The following is a 17,467-nucleotide window of genomic DNA, read 5'->3' as shown; positions in this document are numbered from 1 at the left end:
CTGGGTGACAGAGTGAGATTCTGTCTCAGTCAGTATCACACCCAGAGATGGCTGGCAGCAAGGGACAGCATTGGTGGGAAGGGTCTGAGCAACGTACTGCCAAACGATGTGAGGCAATTAAAAAAAGAAAAGGTAGTATGGGTGCAAATGATCAGCCGAGGTAGCACTATCATATAGGGGGCATTTAAGAACAGAAGTGGGGTGGGGTGGGGAGGGGCATTTAAGAACAGAAGTGGGGTGGGGTGGGGAGGGGCATTTAAGAACAGAAGTGGGGTGGGGTGGGGAGGGGCATTTAAGAACAGAAGTGGGGTGGGGTGGGGAGGGGCATTTAAGAACAGAAGTGGGGTGGGGTGGGGAGGGGCATTTAAGAACAGAAGTGGGGTGGGGTGGGGAGGGCCATGAGAAAGATCATGCTGGCATGGGTTTTTAAAATCTCTCTAAATTTCTTCAGAAAAATAAATAAGGCAACTAGGATGACAGCAAAATAACTCTTCTGATCACATCGTCAACAAAGTTAGGTTACACAGCACCTCAGGATATGAGAGTATGCGGTCAGACCACCACCACAAGCAGGACCTGTGGGACCCACATGCGATTAGCTGCGGGGTAGAGACAGCCGGGGGGAAAGAAAGAAGGGTTCTCATGTCCTGAGATCCTAAGAGTGCCAGACACAGGAATCTCCAAGAAGTGGCGGTCCCTCAAAAGACGAGGACCCCACTCTGCACTGAATCCTCAGCAAGGGGAACAATGGAACAGAGACGGCTCCACAGGTTCCAATTTGTGGGCAAGAACCAAAAAAACCCCACGGGAATCCACTCAGGGTCTGCAGAGGTCAGTCAGGGCTGGTGTGGGCTCTTGGGGATGTCAGAAATGCCTCCCAAAACCTCCCTTTCAGAAGGACAGAGACCCAACTCAGAGAAAAAGCTGCTTATGGTAGGATCCAAACTCAATGGGGTAAGAAGTGGGGATGAGAAGAGAAAGAAGGTTCAGAAACTGAAGTCAGCATCCAGAGGAAGCAGCTCGTGGAGGTGCCATGACTGTGCGGTAATGTCATGACTGTGGAGACTGGGGAGGTGGCCATGCATTGAGACAACTGTCACCTCAAGGTAACTATCCATCTTCTCCTATTCCCTCCAAGAACTTGCCCTAAAAGTACAGCAAGGCCATCTATTTAAACAAGAGCAACGAAGCTTTATGAAAACATATTGTAAGAAAAACACAACTGGGTACAGCAGCTCATGCCTGTAATCCCAGCACTTTGGGAGGCTGAGGCAGGTGGATCACCTGAAGTCAGGAGTTCGAGACCAGCCTGGCCAACATGGTGAAACCCCGTCTCTACCAAAAATACAAAAAAAAATTTAGCTAGGCGTGGTGGCAGGCACCTGTAGTCCCAGCTACTTGGGAGGCTGAGGCAGAAGAATCGCTTGAATCCGAGAGGCAGAGGTTGCAGTGAGCCAAGATCATGCCATTGCACTCCAGCCTAGGTAACAAGAGCAAAAAAAACTATGTCTCAAAAAAAAAAAAAGAAAAATACAAACACAAGTAACTGAATTAACACACACACAGGTAACGGCAACGACAAAAATAGAGCCACCAAGCAGATGAAGCTGACGATAATCTGATATTACAAATTAAGTAAAAAGAAACTAAGAAATTTTTAGAAACTGTGAAAGAACAACAGAAATCAGAAAAGGGATAATTTGGTTAAATCAAAGAATGTATAAAGAACTAGCAGAATTTAGGAAAGAATTAGGAAAAAGAAAAAAATCATTTTAGAAATAAAACCAGAAAAGGCCAGGTGTGGTGGCTCAGGCCTGTAATCCCAGCACTTTGGGAGGCCAAGGTGGGTGGATGACAAGGTCAGGAGATCGAGACCATCCCAGCTAACACAGTGAAACCCCGTCTCTACTAAAAAAAATACAAAAAAATTAGCCAGATGTGGTGGTGGGTGCCTGTAGTCACAGCTACTTGGGAAGCTGAGGCAGGGGAATGGTGTGAACCTGGGAGGCGGAGCTTGTAGTGAGCTGATATCATGCCACTGCGAGTCCGTCTCAAAAAAAAAAAAAACAAAACAAAACAAAAAAACACACAAAGAAGAAAGAAAACCAGAAGAAACGTAAGAACAAGCAGTCTGGGTGTGATGGCTCACACCTGTAATCCCAGCACTTTGGAAGGCTGAGGCGGGCAGATCATTTGAAGTCAGGAGTTTGAGACCAGCCTGGCCAACATTGTGAAACCCCATCTCTACTAACAATACAAAAAATTAGCTGGGTATGGTGGCACACACCTGTAATCCCAGCTACTCAGGAGGATGAGGCAGGAGAATAGCTGGAACCCAGGAGGCAGAGATTGCAGTAAGCCAAGGCACTCCAGCCTGGCTGACACAGCAAGACTCTGTCTCCAAAAAAAAAAAAAAAAAAAAAGATTTTCATGGAAGGTAAAGAGGAGCCAAGAATTTTACACCCAGCCAAGTTACCTAAAAGTATCCTCTAAAAAGGTTACAATGAATTATGAACTTGACAGAATACAGAACATACAGTGTCCATGAACACTTTGAGGATTCTACCAGCGAATGAACTTTAGAAAACAAAATATCATAGGAGAAAGGCTGGGCGTGGTGGCTCACGCCTGTAATCCCAGCACTTTGGGAGGCTGAGGTGGGCGGATCATGAAGTCAGGAGATTGAGACCATCCTGGCTAACACGGTGAAACCCCGTCGCTACTAAAAAAATACAAAAAAAATTTGGGTGGAGCCAAGATGGCTGAATAGGAACAGCTCCGGTCTACAGCTCCCAGCATGAGTGACGCAGAAGACGGGTGATTTCTGCATTTCCATCTGAGGTACCAGGTTCATCTTACTAGGGAGTGCCGGACAGTGGGTACAGGACAGTGGGTGCAGCGCACTGTGCACAAGCCAAAGCAGGGCGAGGCATTGCCTCACTTGGGAAGTGCAAGGGGTCAGGGAGTTCCCTTTCCTAGTCAAAGAAAGGGGTGACAGACAGCACCTGGAAAATCGGGTCACCCCCACCCTAATATTGCGCTTTTCCAACAGGCTTAAAAAACAGCACACCAGGAGATTATATCCTGCACCTGGCTCAGAGGGTCCTACCCCCACGGAGTCTCGCTGATTGCTAGCACAGCAGTCTGAGATCAAACTGCAAGGTGGCAGTGAGGCTGGGGGAGGGGCGCCTGCCATTGGCCAGGCTTGCTTAGGTAAACAAAGCAGCTGGGAAGCTCAAACTAGGTGGAGCCCACCACAGCTCAAGGAGGCCTGCTTGCCTCTGTAGGCTCCACCTCTGGGGGCAGGGCACAGACAAACAAAAAGACAGCAGTAACCTCTGCAGACTTAAATGTCCCTGTCTGACAGCTTTGAAGAGAGTAGTGGTTCTCCCAGCACGCAGCTGGAGATCTGAGAACAGGCAGACTGCCTCCTCAAGTGGGTCCCTGACCCCCGAGCAGCCTAACTGGGAGGCACCCCCTAGTAGGGGCAGACTGACACCTCACAGGGCCGGGTACTCCTCTGAGGCAAAACTTCCAGAGGAACGATCAGGCAGCAGCATTTGCAGTTCACCAAGATCCGCTGTTCTACAGCCACCGCTGTTCTGCAGCCACCACTGCTGATATGCAGGCAAACAGCGTATGGAGTGGACCTCTAGCAAACTCCAATAGACCTGCAGCTGAGGGTCCTGTCTATTAGAAGGAAAACTAACAAACAGAAAGGACATCCACACCAAAAACCCATCTGTACGTCACCATCATCAAAGACCAAAAGTAGATAAAACCACAAAGATGGGGAAAAACAGAGCAGAAAAACTGGAAACTCTAAAGAGCAGAGTGCCTCTCCTCCTCCAAAGGAACGTAGCTCCTCACCAGCAATGGAACAAAGCTGGACGGAGAATGACTTTGACGAGTTGAGAGAAGGCGGCTCCAGACGATCAAACTACTCCGAGCTACAAGAGGAAATTCAAACCAATGGCAAAGAAGTTAAAAACTGTGGAAAAAAAAATTAGATGAATGGATAACTAGAATAACCAACGCAGAGAAGTCCTTAAAGGAGCTGATGGAGCTGAAAGCCAAGGCTCGAGAACTACGTGAAGAATGCAGAAGCCTCAGGAGCTGATGCGATCAACTGGAAGAAAGGGTATCAGTGATGGAAGACGAAATGAAGCGAGAAGGGAAGTTTAGAGAAAAAAGAATAAAAAGGAACGAACAAAGCCTCCAAGAAATATGGGACTATGTGAAGACCAAACCTACGTCTGATTGGTGTACCTGAAAGTGATGGGGAGAATGGAACCAAGTTGGAAAACACTCTGCAGGATATTATCCAGGAGAACTTCCCCAATCTAGCAAGGCAGGCCAGCATTCAGATTCAGGAAATACAGAGAACGCCACAAAGATACTCCTCGAGAAGAGCAACTCCAAGACACATAATCGTCAGATTCACCAAAGTTGAAACGAAGGAAAAAATGTTAAGGGCAGCCAGAGAGAAAGGTTGGGTTACCCACAAAGGGAAGCCCATCAGACTAACAGCGGATCTCTCGGCAGAAACTCTACAAGCCAGAAGAGAGTGGGGGCTAATATTCAACATTTTTCAAGAAAAGAATTTTCAACCCAGAATTTCACATCCAGCCAAACTAAGCTTCATAAGTGAAGGAGAAATAAAATACTTTACAGACAAGCAAATGCTGAGAGATTTTGTCACCACCAGGCCTGCCCTAAAAGAGCTCCTGACGGAAGCACTAAACATGGAAAGGAACAACTGGTATCAGCCACTGCAAAAACATGCCAAAATGTAAAGACCATCAAGGCTACGAAGAAACTGCATCAACTAACGAGCAAAATAACCAGCTAACATCATAATGACAGGACCAAATTCACACATAACAATATTAACTTTAAATGTAAATAGGCTAAATGCTCCAATTAAAAGACACAGACTGGCAAATTGGATAGAGTTAAGACCCATCAGTGTGCTGTATTCAGGGAACCCATCTCACGTGCAGAGACACACATAAGCTCAAAATAAAGGGATGGAGGAAGATCGACCAAGCAAATGGAAAACAAAAAAAGGCAGGGGTTGCAATCCTAGTCTCTGATAAAAACACTTTAAACCAACAAAGATCAAAAGAGACAAAGAAGGCCATTACATAATGGTAAAGGGATCAATTCAACAAGAAGAGCTAACTATCCTAAATATATATGCACCCAATACAGGAGCACCCAGATTCATAAAGCAAGTCCTTAGAGACCTACAAAGAGACTTAGACTCTCACACAATAATAATGGGAGACTTCAACATCCCACTGTCAACATTAGACAGATCAACCAGACAAAGTTAACAAGGATACCCAGGAATTGAACTCAGCTCTGCATCAAGCGGACCTAATAGACATCTACAGAACTCTCCACCCCAAATCAACAGAACATACATTTTTTTTTTCAGCACCACACCACACCTATTCCAAAATTGACCACATAGTTGGAAGTAAAGCACTCCTCAGCAAATGTAAAAGAACAGAAATGATAACAAACTGTCTCTCAGACCACAGTGCAACCAAACTAGAACTCAGGATTAAGAAACTCACTCAAAACCGCTCAACTACATGGAAACTGAACAATCTGCTCCTGAATGACTACTGGGTACATAACGAAATGAAGGCAAAAATAAAGATGTTCTTTGAAACCAACAAGAACAAAGATACAACATACCAGAATCTCTGGGACACATTCAAAGCAGTGTGTAGAGGGAAATTTATAGCACTAAATGCCCACAAAAGAAAGCAGGAAAGATCCAAAATTGACTCCCTAACATCACGATTAAAAGAACTAGAAAAGCAAGAGCAAATACATTCAAAAGCTAGCAGAAGGCAAGAAATAACTAAAATCAGAGCAGAACTGAAGGAAATAGAGACACAAAAAACCCTTCAAAAAATTAATGAATCCAGGAGCTGGTTTTTTGAAAAGATCAACAAAATCGATAGACCGCTGGCAAGACTAATAAAGAAGAAAAGAGAGAAGAATCAAATAGATGCAATAAAAAATGATAAAGGGGATATCACCACCGATCCCACAGAAATACAAACTACCATCAGAGAATACTACAAACATCTCTACGCAAATAAACTAGAAAATCTAGAAGAAATGGATAAATTCCTGGACACATACACCCTCCCAAGACTAAACCAGGAAGAAGTTGAATCTCTGAATAGACCAATAACAGGCTCTGAAATTGTGGCAATAATCAATAGCTTACCAACCAAAAAAAGTCCAGGACCAGATGGATTCACAGCCGAATTCTACCAGAGGTACAAGGAGGAGCTGGTACCATTCCTTCTGAATTATTCCAATCAATAGAAAAAGGGAATCCTCCCTAACTCATTTTATGAGGCCAGCATCATCCTGATACCAAAGCCTGGCAGAGACACAACCAAAAAAGAGAATTTTAGACCAATACCCTTGATGAACGTTGATGCAAAAATCCTCAATAAAATACTGGCAAACTGAATCCAGCAGCACATCAAAAAGCTTATCCACCATGATCAAGTGGGCTTCATCCCTGGGATGCAAGGCTGGTTCAACATATGCAAATCAATAAATGTAATCCAGCATATAAACAGAACCAAAGACAAAAACCACATGATTATCTCAATAGATGCAGAAAAGGCCTTTGACAAAATTCAACAACCCTTCATGCTAAAAACTCTCAATAAATTAGGTATTGATGGGACATATCTCAAAATAGTAAGAGCTATCTATGACAAACCCACAGCCAATATCATACTGAATGGGCAAAAACTGGAAGCATTCCCTTTGAAAACTGGCACAAGACAGGGATGCCTTCTCTCACCACTCCTATTCAACATAGTGTTGGAAGTTCTGGCCAGGGCAATTAGGCAGGAGAAAGAAAGAAACGGTATTCGATTAGGAAAAGAGGAAGTCAAATTGTCCCTGTTTGCAGATGACATGATTGTATATTTAGAAAACCCCATTGTCTCAGCCCAAAATCTCAAGCTGATAAGCAACTTCAGCAAAGTCTCAGGATACAAAATCAATGTACAAAAATCACAAGCATTTCTACACACCAATAACAGACAGAGAGCCAAAGCATGAGTGAACTCCCATTCACAATTGCTTCAAAGAGAATAAAACACCTAGGAATCCAACTTACAAGGGATGTGAAGGACCTCTTCAAGAACTACAAACCACTGCTCAGTGAAATAAAAGAGGATACAAACAAATGGAAGAACATTCCATGCTCATGGGTAGGAAGAATCAAAATCGTGAAAATGGCCATATTGCCCAAGGTAATTTATAGATTCAATGCCATCCCCATCAAGCTACCAATGACTTTCTTCACAGAATTGGAAAAAACTACTTTAAAGTTCACATGGAACCAAAAAAGAGCCTGCGTCGCCGAGTCAATCCTAAGCCAAAAGAACAAAGCTGGAGGCATCATGCTACCTGACTTCAAACTATACTACAAGGCTACAGTAACCAGAACAGCATGGTACTGATACCAAAACAGAGATATAGATCAATGGAACAGAATAGAGCCCTCAGAAATAATGCCACGTATCTACAACCATCTGATCTTTGACAAACCTGACAAAAACAAGCAGTGGGGAAAGGATTCCCTATTTAATAAATGGTGCTGGGAAAACTGGCTAGCCATATGTAGAAAGCTGAAACTGGATCCCTTCCTTACACCTTATACAAAAATTAATTCAAGATGGATTAAAGATTTACATGTTAGACCTAAAGCCATAAAAACCCTAGAAAAAAACCTAGGCAATACCATTCAGGACATAGGCGTGGGCAAGGACTTCATGTCTAAAACACCAAAAGCAATGGCAACAAAAGCCAAAATTGACAAATGGGATCTAATTAAACTAAAGAACTTCTGCACAGCAAAAGAAACCACCATCCGAGTGAACAGGCAACCTACAGAATGGGAGAAAATTTTTGCAACCCACTCATCTGACAAAGGGCTAATATCCTGAATCTACAATGAACTCAAACAAATTTACAAGAAAAAAACAACCCCATCAAAAAGTGGGCAAAGGATATGAACAGACACTTCTCAAAAGAAGACATTTATGCAGCCAAAACACACATGAAAAAATGCTCATCATCACTGGCCATCAGAGAAATGCAAATCAAAACCACAATGAGATACCATCTCACACCAGTTAGAATGGCGATCATTAAAAACTCAGGAAACAACAGGTGCTGGAGAGGATGTGGAGAAATAGGAACACTTTTACACTGTTGGTGGGACTGTAAACTAGTTCAAGTATTGTGGACGTCAGTGTGGTGATTCCTCAGGGATCTAGAACTAGAAATACCATTTGACCCAGCCATCCCATTACTGGGTATATACCCAAAGGATTATAAATCATGCTGCTATAAATACACATGCAGACATATGTTTACTGCGGCACTATTCACAATAGCAAAGACTTGGAACCAACCCAAATGTCCAACAACGATAGACTGGATTAAGAAAAGGTGGCACATATACACCATGAATGCTATGCAGCCATAAAAAATGATGAGTTCATGTCCTTTGTAGGGACATGGATGAAGCTGGAAACCATCATTCTCAGCAAACTATCCCAAGGACAAAAAACCAAACGCCACATGTTCTCACTCATAGGTGGGAATTGAACAATGAGAACACATGGACACAGGAAGGGGAACATCACACTCTGGGGACTGTTGTGGGGTGGCGGGGAGGGGGGAGGGACAGCATTAGGAGATATACCTAATGCTAAATGACGAGTTAATGGGTGCAGCACACCAACATGGCACATGTATACATATGTAACAAACCTGCACATTGTGCACATGCACCCTAAAACTTAAAGTATAATAATAATAAAATTAAAAAAATAAACTGTAAAGCAGTGGCAAAAAAAACAAAACAAACAAATAAAAAAAAACAAAAAAATTAGCCGGGTGTGGTGGGGGGGCACCTGTAGTCCCAGCTACTCGGGAGGCTGAGGCAGGAGAATGGCGTGAACCAGGGAGGCAGAGCTTGCAGTGAGTCCAGATCACGCCACTGCACTCCAGCCTGGGCGACAGAGTGAGACTCCACCTCAGAGGAGAAAAAAAAAAAAAAAAAAAAAGAAGAGACATCCTTAACAGAGGGTCAATCCTGAGCAACTGAAGTTCTAACTAGAAGAGAGGGAAAATGAGTTGGATGATCTTCTCTAAATGTTATTTTCAGCTTCAGATTTCAAAGAAATTCCTTATGATATTTGCTCCTCCACAGCCAATTTGAAACATTTTGCTACGCCTCTCATTATTGCTAAAATCATAAATCCTACAGTACTCTGGCTGTTCACTCAAGATTGCCAGCAAGAAAATGGCTATAAAACCCAAAACATAAAGATTAAACTTTTTGCTCATTTTCTTAATTCTAGTTTAGCAAAAATTCTCTCCACCCTGCCCAGTTCCCTTAAGAGCATTTGAACCATGTGATTCCTATGACAATTCAGTGAAAGAAGAAAAAAATCTGCAAGCCCGTTAAGTTTATATTGTGTCCCAGTTCTTCGATGACCAGTTTACAAACACAAATTACATACAAGAAACATTTATCAGTGCTGTGTTTCCTTGGGAAAATAGTAAATAAAACATGGACTGTCTTTGGAGTGAGTAAAGACCCACTTTTGTTTTTGCCAGAGACCAGAAAGTGGGATTCAGTATAAAACATAGCTTCTCTAGTCCTGACACTAACTGTAAAATCAATACTACTAATAAGAAAACATTATTTTGTATTAATATGGCATAAAAACCTAGAAGTATTCTTAGCATTAAAATCAGAATAGACTAATTCTACATCAAGTGTTTTGCTCAAAATGTTCAAATGTTAAATGTAAAATGTTTAAATATTCAAACATTTTAACTCTAAAATGCAAGTACAAAAATTATATTCTTCAATATCTAGAGAACTAACTAGCATACTGCAAAGTATCAACTAAAATTTATGTCAGTCCAATGAAAGAGTTTAAATGTGGGAAGTATCAGTTTTGTGTGGACTTAGAGAAAAGAGAGGGGTTTTGGAGGTGCCATGATGAGCAGGACCTGTCTGGCAGAGGAAGAACCTTTGCAAGAGAAAAAGAGGAGAGGCCTCCCAAAACTGGTGGGAAGATGCGCATTCTGGATCCAGAGGAGACTAGAAGTGGCCCACTGTGAAGGACTGGCCCGAGAGCAGCTTCTCTGGATGGCAGGAGCCAGGGAAGTCTTTTTAGTCCTGGACTCACCCTTCTCAACTACGACCTGGATGCAGCCACCCAGACGGGCGGGGAGCACGGGGCCCAGAAAGCTCATCCTACTTTGTACATGGGAACCTTGCTTCACATACTTGGGGGGCTATCGATCCTTTCTCCAAGGCCCAGACTTTTTCCCAGCGGGAGAAGGCCTGGAGGGTACACCGTGTAGCAGGGTAACTGTCTGATGGCAGGTTTGCCGCTGGGAGAGTAGAGAAGAGGTTTGGGGACACAGGCAGAGACAGGCTGGGGTGCCCAGCTCAGCCCCCTGATCACAGCATCGGCCTCCTGCATCCACTGCCCACAGCGGCCCCAAAGCCACAGTGGATGGCTGAGACCACCCCAGACCTGGCTGTGCCACACATCCACTCTGGGCCTCAGTCCTCATCTGTGAAATATTAGGGACAGGCCAGATCAGGGATCCCCAAAGCAAGCTGGTCACATAGCCCCCAGGACAGCTTTGTGAAAACACCCATTCCTAGGCCTACCCAGACCCACTGACTCAAGTGTTTCTGTGAGGCAGGACCTGGGGAAAAGTATAGAGATTTTTTGGAAAACGTAATACATATTAACTTTAGAAAAGACAGTAAGGAACAATGAAGAAAATATTTTGAATTCAGGCACCTGTATTTTTTTTTTTTTTTTAACGGAGTCTCACTGTCACCAAGGCTGGAGTACAGTGCTGTGATCTTAGCTCACTGCAGCCTCTACCTACCAGGTTCAAGCGATTCTCCTGCCTCAGCCTCTGGAGTAGCTGGGATTACAGGCACACGCCACCATGCCTGGCTATTTTGCATTTTTAGTAGAGATGGGGCTTTGGTATATTGGCCAGCTGGTCTCTAACTCCTGGCCTCCAATGATCCTCCTGCCTCAGCCTCCCAAAGTGCTGGGATTACAGGCGTCAGCCACCATGTCTGGCCAAACACCTGTATTTCTAAAAATCTCATTGGGGCTGGGTGTGGTGGCTCATGCCTGTAATCCCAGCACTTTGGGAGGCCGAGGCAGACAGATTGCTTGAGGTCAGGAGTTCAAAACCAGCCTGGCCAACATGGCAAAACCCCATCTCTACTAAAAAATACAAAATTAGCCAGGTGTGGCGGCACGTGCCTGTGATCCCAGCTACTCGGGAGGCTGAGGCAGGAGGATTTCTTGAACCCAGGAGGTGGAGGTTGCCGTGAACCGAGATCACACCACTGCACTCCAGCCTGGGTGACAGTGAGACTCAGTCTCCCCTCTTGGTAACCGTGCCAGTCAGCAGGCTGGGAACCCTGGGACTACACAGCTCAGGCCCACCCAGCTATGATCTTCTCCAACACCCTCACTGTCTTTCAAAGAAAAGGTGAGGAGGGACCGTTTACTCCATTCCTGTCTGTTTGCACAGAGCTGCTAACAGATGCTACATTCCAGGTCCCCCCGGCATCTGAACCTTCCCCCTCCACACACTGGGGCTGGTCCTTGGCCCATGGATCTTTCCAGCCTTATGTCCCACAGTCCAGCCAATGAGGTCACCTTGGCTGCCCATGACATACTCTCCTGCCTCCCCGGGCCCTCCTCTGCTCCATCTCCCTGTCCTGAGATCCTGCACAATCTTGAGGACTCACTTCAAATGCCAGTTCTTCCCCGAAACTTTCCCCGACGCTGTCCTCCACCCACCTATGCCTGCTCTGAAGCCACTCGGCACGCTGCTGCTCTCTGTGGCTCTCAAACATCTCTGGTACCTAGTATGTAGTAGTTGCTGAATACGTACCTGTGGACTGAACAAATGAATGAAGCCCTCTTGGAAGAGGCCAAGGAAGGCCAGGTTTTAAGCACAGTGGGCCAAAGACCCAGAACCCAGGTTGACAGCCCTGAGAGGGTGTGGGCCCCCCAGCACCTTACTTGTTATACAGCACAATGTCTGGCTTCCAGATCTTCTGCGCAGGGACACGCATGAACTCGGCCCCACCATAGTCAGAGGGGTTCCACTTCAGCTTGTAGTCATTCCAGATCTCGGGGAAGGAAGCAGGGAGGGAGGAGACAGTAAAAGAATCAGCCTGGTTTTACTTCTCTTGGCACCACCCATCTTGGTGACTCCCCACCCCTGCTGCACATGACCGAGCCACATCCACGCCATGATCACACAGTCCAACTTCTCCTGTGGGTGCAGTGGGGGAGAGAGCACACGGCTGGCTCTGTGGGCCGCCTCCTGGCACTAGGGAAGCCACTGCCCCCGTAACCATGAGCAAGCCTAGCCCCTCATCAACCAAACAGGGCCTACTCGTGCTTTCTCTGGTCACTTCTAGTGCCAGGTGGAGACTCCTGGACTTCTTGCACCATGTCCAGGTCCATGTGCCTGTTTACAGCCCTCGAATGGCTCTCCGGGGTGTTTTCCAATACAGACTCTCTTTCACCCCAAGGTTAAGCAAGACTGGACTCTGGAAGATTCTGGGGGAAGAATCCATGACCCCTGCAGAGCCCAGGAGGTATCTAGGTCCAGAGGCTGGGAGGTCTGAGTCCTGAGCACCAGAGGAGAGAGGGGTGAGGCTGCGGCCACAGAGGGAACGTGTGCATCAAGTACTGGGTGGGGCACTGTGCCCATCTGGCTTTCCAACCTCCTGGGGATGAAGGCTGTGTGTGCTGAGTGCTCAGCTGGCCAGGCTGGCAGAAGGGTCACCCGCAGGCCAGTGGGCCATTATGTCTCCTGGCAAGTCTGGACAAGGCCTCCCTGGGGAGGATATGTGGAAGCCAATTTCTTGGCCTCAATCTGAACAGGAAAATCTACTCCCACGCTACCAACAACAGCAGCATCTTATTCTGACTTAAGAATGAGTTTTTGGGCTGTGCACAGTGGCTCATGCCTGTAACCCCAGCACTTTGGGAGGCTGAGGTGTGTGGACTGCTTGAGCTCAGGTGTTCGAGACCAGCCTGGGCAACATGGCGAAACCCTGTCCCTATAAAAAATACAAAAATTAGCCGGATGTGGTGGTGCAAGCCTGTGGTCCCAGCTACATGGGAGGCTGAGGCAGGAGAACTGCTTGAACCCTGCTGGTGGAGATTGCAGTGAGCCGAGATCACGCCACAGCACTCTGGCCTGGGTGACAGAGTGAGATCCCGTCTGGAAAAAAATTGAGTTTTTAGCAAGAAGGAGAGAAGGAGGTGTCTCAGGCATCACCCCAGGGTTTGGGGGCAGGGCTTCAATCTCAGGTTCGTACTGTTCTGTTGTGTGACCATGGAAAATGTCTTTCTCCAAGCTGCAACCTGTCCATCTGGGACTTGAGGGGTTGGGCCCTACAGTCCTTCCAGGGGGACTGTAGGGCAGTGCATGTGACCTCAAGCCTTAGAAGAGATAGATCTGCCAGTCAGTGGACCCCAGTCTGGGTTTCACAGAAGTAAACGAAGCCTGGTCTTTGGCCCTTCTTGGTTCACCTAAAGCAAATAAAGCAGTCACCACCAGGGGGCAGCAGTGCCTAGGGTCTGGTCACTTACTTGCTTGAGCCACAGGTTGGTCTCCATGATCTGGTTTACTTCATCCTAGAAAGAGGGATTAAAGTTGACAGGAGAATTACAAAAACAAGACTCATTCTGGGAAAGGCTCCTCCAGAAGCCCCGGTCCCCATGGCCACGGCTCGTGGCTTCCAGCACTCACCACCTTCACCAGCTGAGACATGGACACCTCGAAATGGATGATGACTGGGTCGGACACGTTGGCCACAGGCCGGATGATCTCATTGTAATCTTCAAACAGCCGCTCAAATAGACGGTGCTCAGCCTCTGAGGCCCTGGCCACTGAGGGAAGCAGCCCTGTCAGTCCCTGAGGAAATCGTTACTTAACCTCCCCTATCCAGCCCACCAGAAACATCGCCCATCTACAGCGTCCCCTCCACTTGTGGGGGGATTCTGTGGAACCTTGGACTTTCAGGCTAGTCTTACCCAGTGGGTTACAAAATGGGAAACTGGGGCCCAAGAGGGGCAGGATTCTACCAGGCCACACACATTCAGTGAGAAGCACAGTAGTTGCAAACCTGGGCTCCGGAGTTGGACAGATCTGGTGCAAATCCTGACAAATCACTTGTGAGCTGTGTGAGCTTAGGCAAGTGGCTTAACATCTCTGAACCTGTGTCTTTACCAGTCAAAACAAGGATTATAAACGTATTCACCTCAAAGGGTTGTTGTGAAGGAAGTGCACAGCTTGGTGCTGCGGTAAGAGGTCAAGAACTATTCTCAATCTTTTCCTGGGTTGTTACTGCAGGGCGAGGGTGTGGTGCAAATGCTGTCTGCCTAGGTACAGCCACTCACTGCTTCCACGATGGAAAGATGGCCAGTCCACTCCCAGGGGCAAGGCCACCCACGGTCACCCAGGCCCAGGTCTTCTACCTCCCAGCCTCTGGGAGAACGCAGCCCAGGTCTGGGCCTCTCCTGCATTCCACCCTGTAGGGGTGGCCAACAGCCCTCTTAGAAGCCAAGGAACTATGTGACTCCCGTGATCTCGTGTGACCCCCAGCTCTTGATGATGCTGTCTTCACATCCTGATCAAAGACTCTGACCTCTCTGCAACGCTTGGGCACCCCTCTTTGTTCCTAAGCCACACCCCAGCACAGGTGAAGCATACCGGGTCAGCTGTCTTCTGATTCCCACGTACAGATCTGGGGGCAGCTTGGGGAGGCGGGAGGGGAATCCTCTAGGAAGTTGAATCCAACTTCCTCAGGTCTTGAAATGGGATTTTTCCTGCTGCCCCCTCTCCTTCCCCAGAATGAAAGGAGGGTCCCAGGCAGGAGGTCGGTTGAGAGCGTATGGCGTTCTGAGTAGTGGAGGCCTCGGCACCGAAGGCAGAAAGCGCTCAGAGCTCACAGCCGCACGACAGACCGCCGGCCTGGGCCCACCGGGAATTCCCTGCAGCCTTGCTCGGTCCCCGACCCTCGCTATCCACCAGCCCTCCCAGGCACCAGCAGGCTCCTCTGGAGAGCGGAAGACAGGAGGCGCTCTCCCGGTGGAGGGTACCTCAGCGACGCAGCCAGGAGCGCGAGAAGGCTAGAACCGGAGAGGCTGGCGCACCAGCTCCAGCCCCAGTCCCGAAGCAACTCCCCTCTTCCCCAGGTGGCCCTGGCCAAGTCTTTAGCCACCTCCGTCAAATGAGGAGGTGGGCGGGATGCAGACGGCGGAGCGTGAGGCTTGGGCGCGCCAGTTTGGGAGCGAGTGCGCGGGGCGGGGCGACGGGCAGCGCGGGGACGCGAATCCCCAACTCCCGCGCCCAAGACGAAGGACCCGGTCTCGACCTCCCCGTTACCCAGCGCGTACCAGCGCCCGCTCAGTGACTCCCAGGTTTGGTGGTGGCTAGGGGTGGGGGGTGAGCCGAAAGGGAAAAAGCCACCCCACCCAAGTCGCCGCCGGGCTGGAGCCAGTCTGCGCGGGTTCCGAGTCCCCGGCGACGGCGCCGGCCCTCTCCGCTCGCCCGCGCGGTGTTCTCACCGGCAGCCCCTCCGGACCCCGCGCCCCTTCTCGGGCGCCCGTCCCTCCTGAGCCCTAACGCCCGTGCGCGTACCTGGCAGCAGAGACAGCAGCAGCAGCAGCCGCGGCGGCGACAGCGCCAGGGGCAGCGAGAGCGGGCCAGAGCCCATGGCTGGTGGCCGGGCTGGCCGCGGACCCGGACGGTCGGGAGCGGGCGCGGCGGTCGCAGAGACGGCCTCTCCCCGCGCGGCTCCAGCGCAGACCCCAGACCTGGAGCCGTGCAGGCGAAGACGCGCGGGGCTCCTCTTCGCTTCGCCGCCTCTGGGTTTACAGCGCCCTCGGATTGGCGGGAGGACAGGAACCACCCGGAGTGAAGCTGCGCCAGGCGCGGGCGGGCGTGCGCGGGGTGGGGCGGGGCGTGCGTGCGGTAGAGGAAGGGGCTCCCGGTCCTAGTCCTCAGCGCCAGTTGGGGGGGAGGGGGGCTCCTTCTCGCCCGGCTGGGTGCTCCGGCCGGCGGCGTCCTACCAGATCTGAGCAGGTGCTGTCTCCACCAGGAAGGAGAGGGACCCAGTCTCTGTCCCAGGTTTCCAGGGCGTGTGCAGCTCTCGCAGGGGGTTGGGACCACCGGGCTAGGCGGGCGCCCTAGGAGAGACGCTAACACACCCTTGGAAGGACGCCTCGTGTATTTCATGCTATTAATTGTTAAATATTTCAGCCAGGCGCGGTGGCTCACGCCTGTAATCCCAGCCAGCACTTTGGGAGGCCAAGGCGGGCGGATCGCGAGGTCAGGAGATCGAGACCAACCTGGCTAACACGGTGAAGCCTCGTTCTCTACTAAAAATACTCTACAAATTAGCCCGGCGTGGTGGCGGGCACCTGTAGTCCCAGCTACTCGGGAGGCTGAGGCAGGAGAATGGCATGAACCCGGGAGGCAGAGCCTGCAGTGAGCCGAGATTGCGCCACTGCACTCCAGCTTGGGTGACAGAGTGAGACTCCATCTCAAAAAAAAAAAAAAAAAATTTAGATATAGTACTGGTATTTTTTTTTAAGTCCTTATAGCTTAGGGGTGGGTGGAAGTTAGTTGAAACAATGTTGGCTATGAGTTGATAATTGTCGAGGCAGCGTGATGGTACCTGGAGGTTTGTTACACTGTTCTCTTAACTTTAGAATACGTTTGGATTGTTCCTTAATGAAAAATTTGTTGGGGTGATCAGACCCAACACCAGGCCTTGGGGGTGACAAAGTCAGGCAGAGTCAAAAGAATGAGAAAAGACGAGAGAAAGCGGGACCAGAGGGCCAACGTATGAAGGCTGTGAAGGCCCCCCAGCTCTGGGAGCCCACGCTGTTTATTGGTGATCAAGGAAACAGGTGGTGAGGATGTGGGGGTTGAAAGGAAGCAGTGTTATTAAGCGAATGAACTATAGCTGTGATGGTGTAGCATTTTTCTTTGAAACATATGGCTACTTGAGATAATGGGAGTGCTAGAAGCAAGGAGCCAGCAAGTCTGGACACATTCCAAAGGCCAACTGAGGGGTTTTACCTTGGACCCCAGACATGTTCCAAGCCCTGCCTCAGCTTCTCTCCTAACACTCAGCTTTTCTCCCAACAAAATTAAAGATAAGACAGAATTTAAAATGAGGCTTCAGTTGCTCTTTTTCTGAGACAAGGTCTCACCCTGTCACCAAGGCTGCAGTACAGTGGCTCCATCTCCGCTCATTGTAGCCTCAACATCCCGGGCTCAAGTGATCCTCCCACCTCAGCCTCTGGAGTAG

The 17,467-nt window shown here is 48.5% G+C and overlaps 1 protein-coding gene across 3 annotated transcripts in view; it reads right to left on the bottom strand.

Annotated features, from left to right (window-relative positions):
* Window positions 1–16,067, bottom strand: part of CHRNA3 (cholinergic receptor nicotinic alpha 3 subunit) — a 28,837-nt gene extending 12,770 nt beyond the window's left edge. For 2 of the 3 annotated variants that reach the window (XM_055277555.2, XM_055277554.2), the window contains exons 1-4: window positions 15,790–16,067; window positions 13,897–14,036; window positions 13,737–13,781; window positions 12,150–12,259 (exon numbers count right to left, since the gene is read on the bottom strand). In XM_055277555.2, coding sequence (XP_055133530.1) covers window positions 12,150–12,259; window positions 13,737–13,781; window positions 13,897–14,036; window positions 15,790–15,865 — 371 coding nt within the window. In that variant the 5' untranslated portion in view covers window positions 15,866–16,067. The remainder of the gene's footprint in view (window positions 1–12,149; window positions 12,260–13,736; window positions 13,782–13,896; window positions 14,037–15,789) is intronic. The other variant, XM_063638652.1, reaches the window with a different exon arrangement.
* Window positions 16,068–17,467: the final 1,400 nt, after the last annotated feature.

Source organism: Symphalangus syndactylus, chromosome 5, assembly GCF_028878055.3.
Source record: "Symphalangus syndactylus isolate Jambi chromosome 5, NHGRI_mSymSyn1-v2.1_pri, whole genome shotgun sequence".
NCBI classification, from domain to species: Eukaryota; Metazoa; Chordata; class Mammalia; order Primates; family Hylobatidae; genus Symphalangus; species Symphalangus syndactylus.
This window is presented reverse-complemented; position numbering and strand designations above follow the sequence as displayed.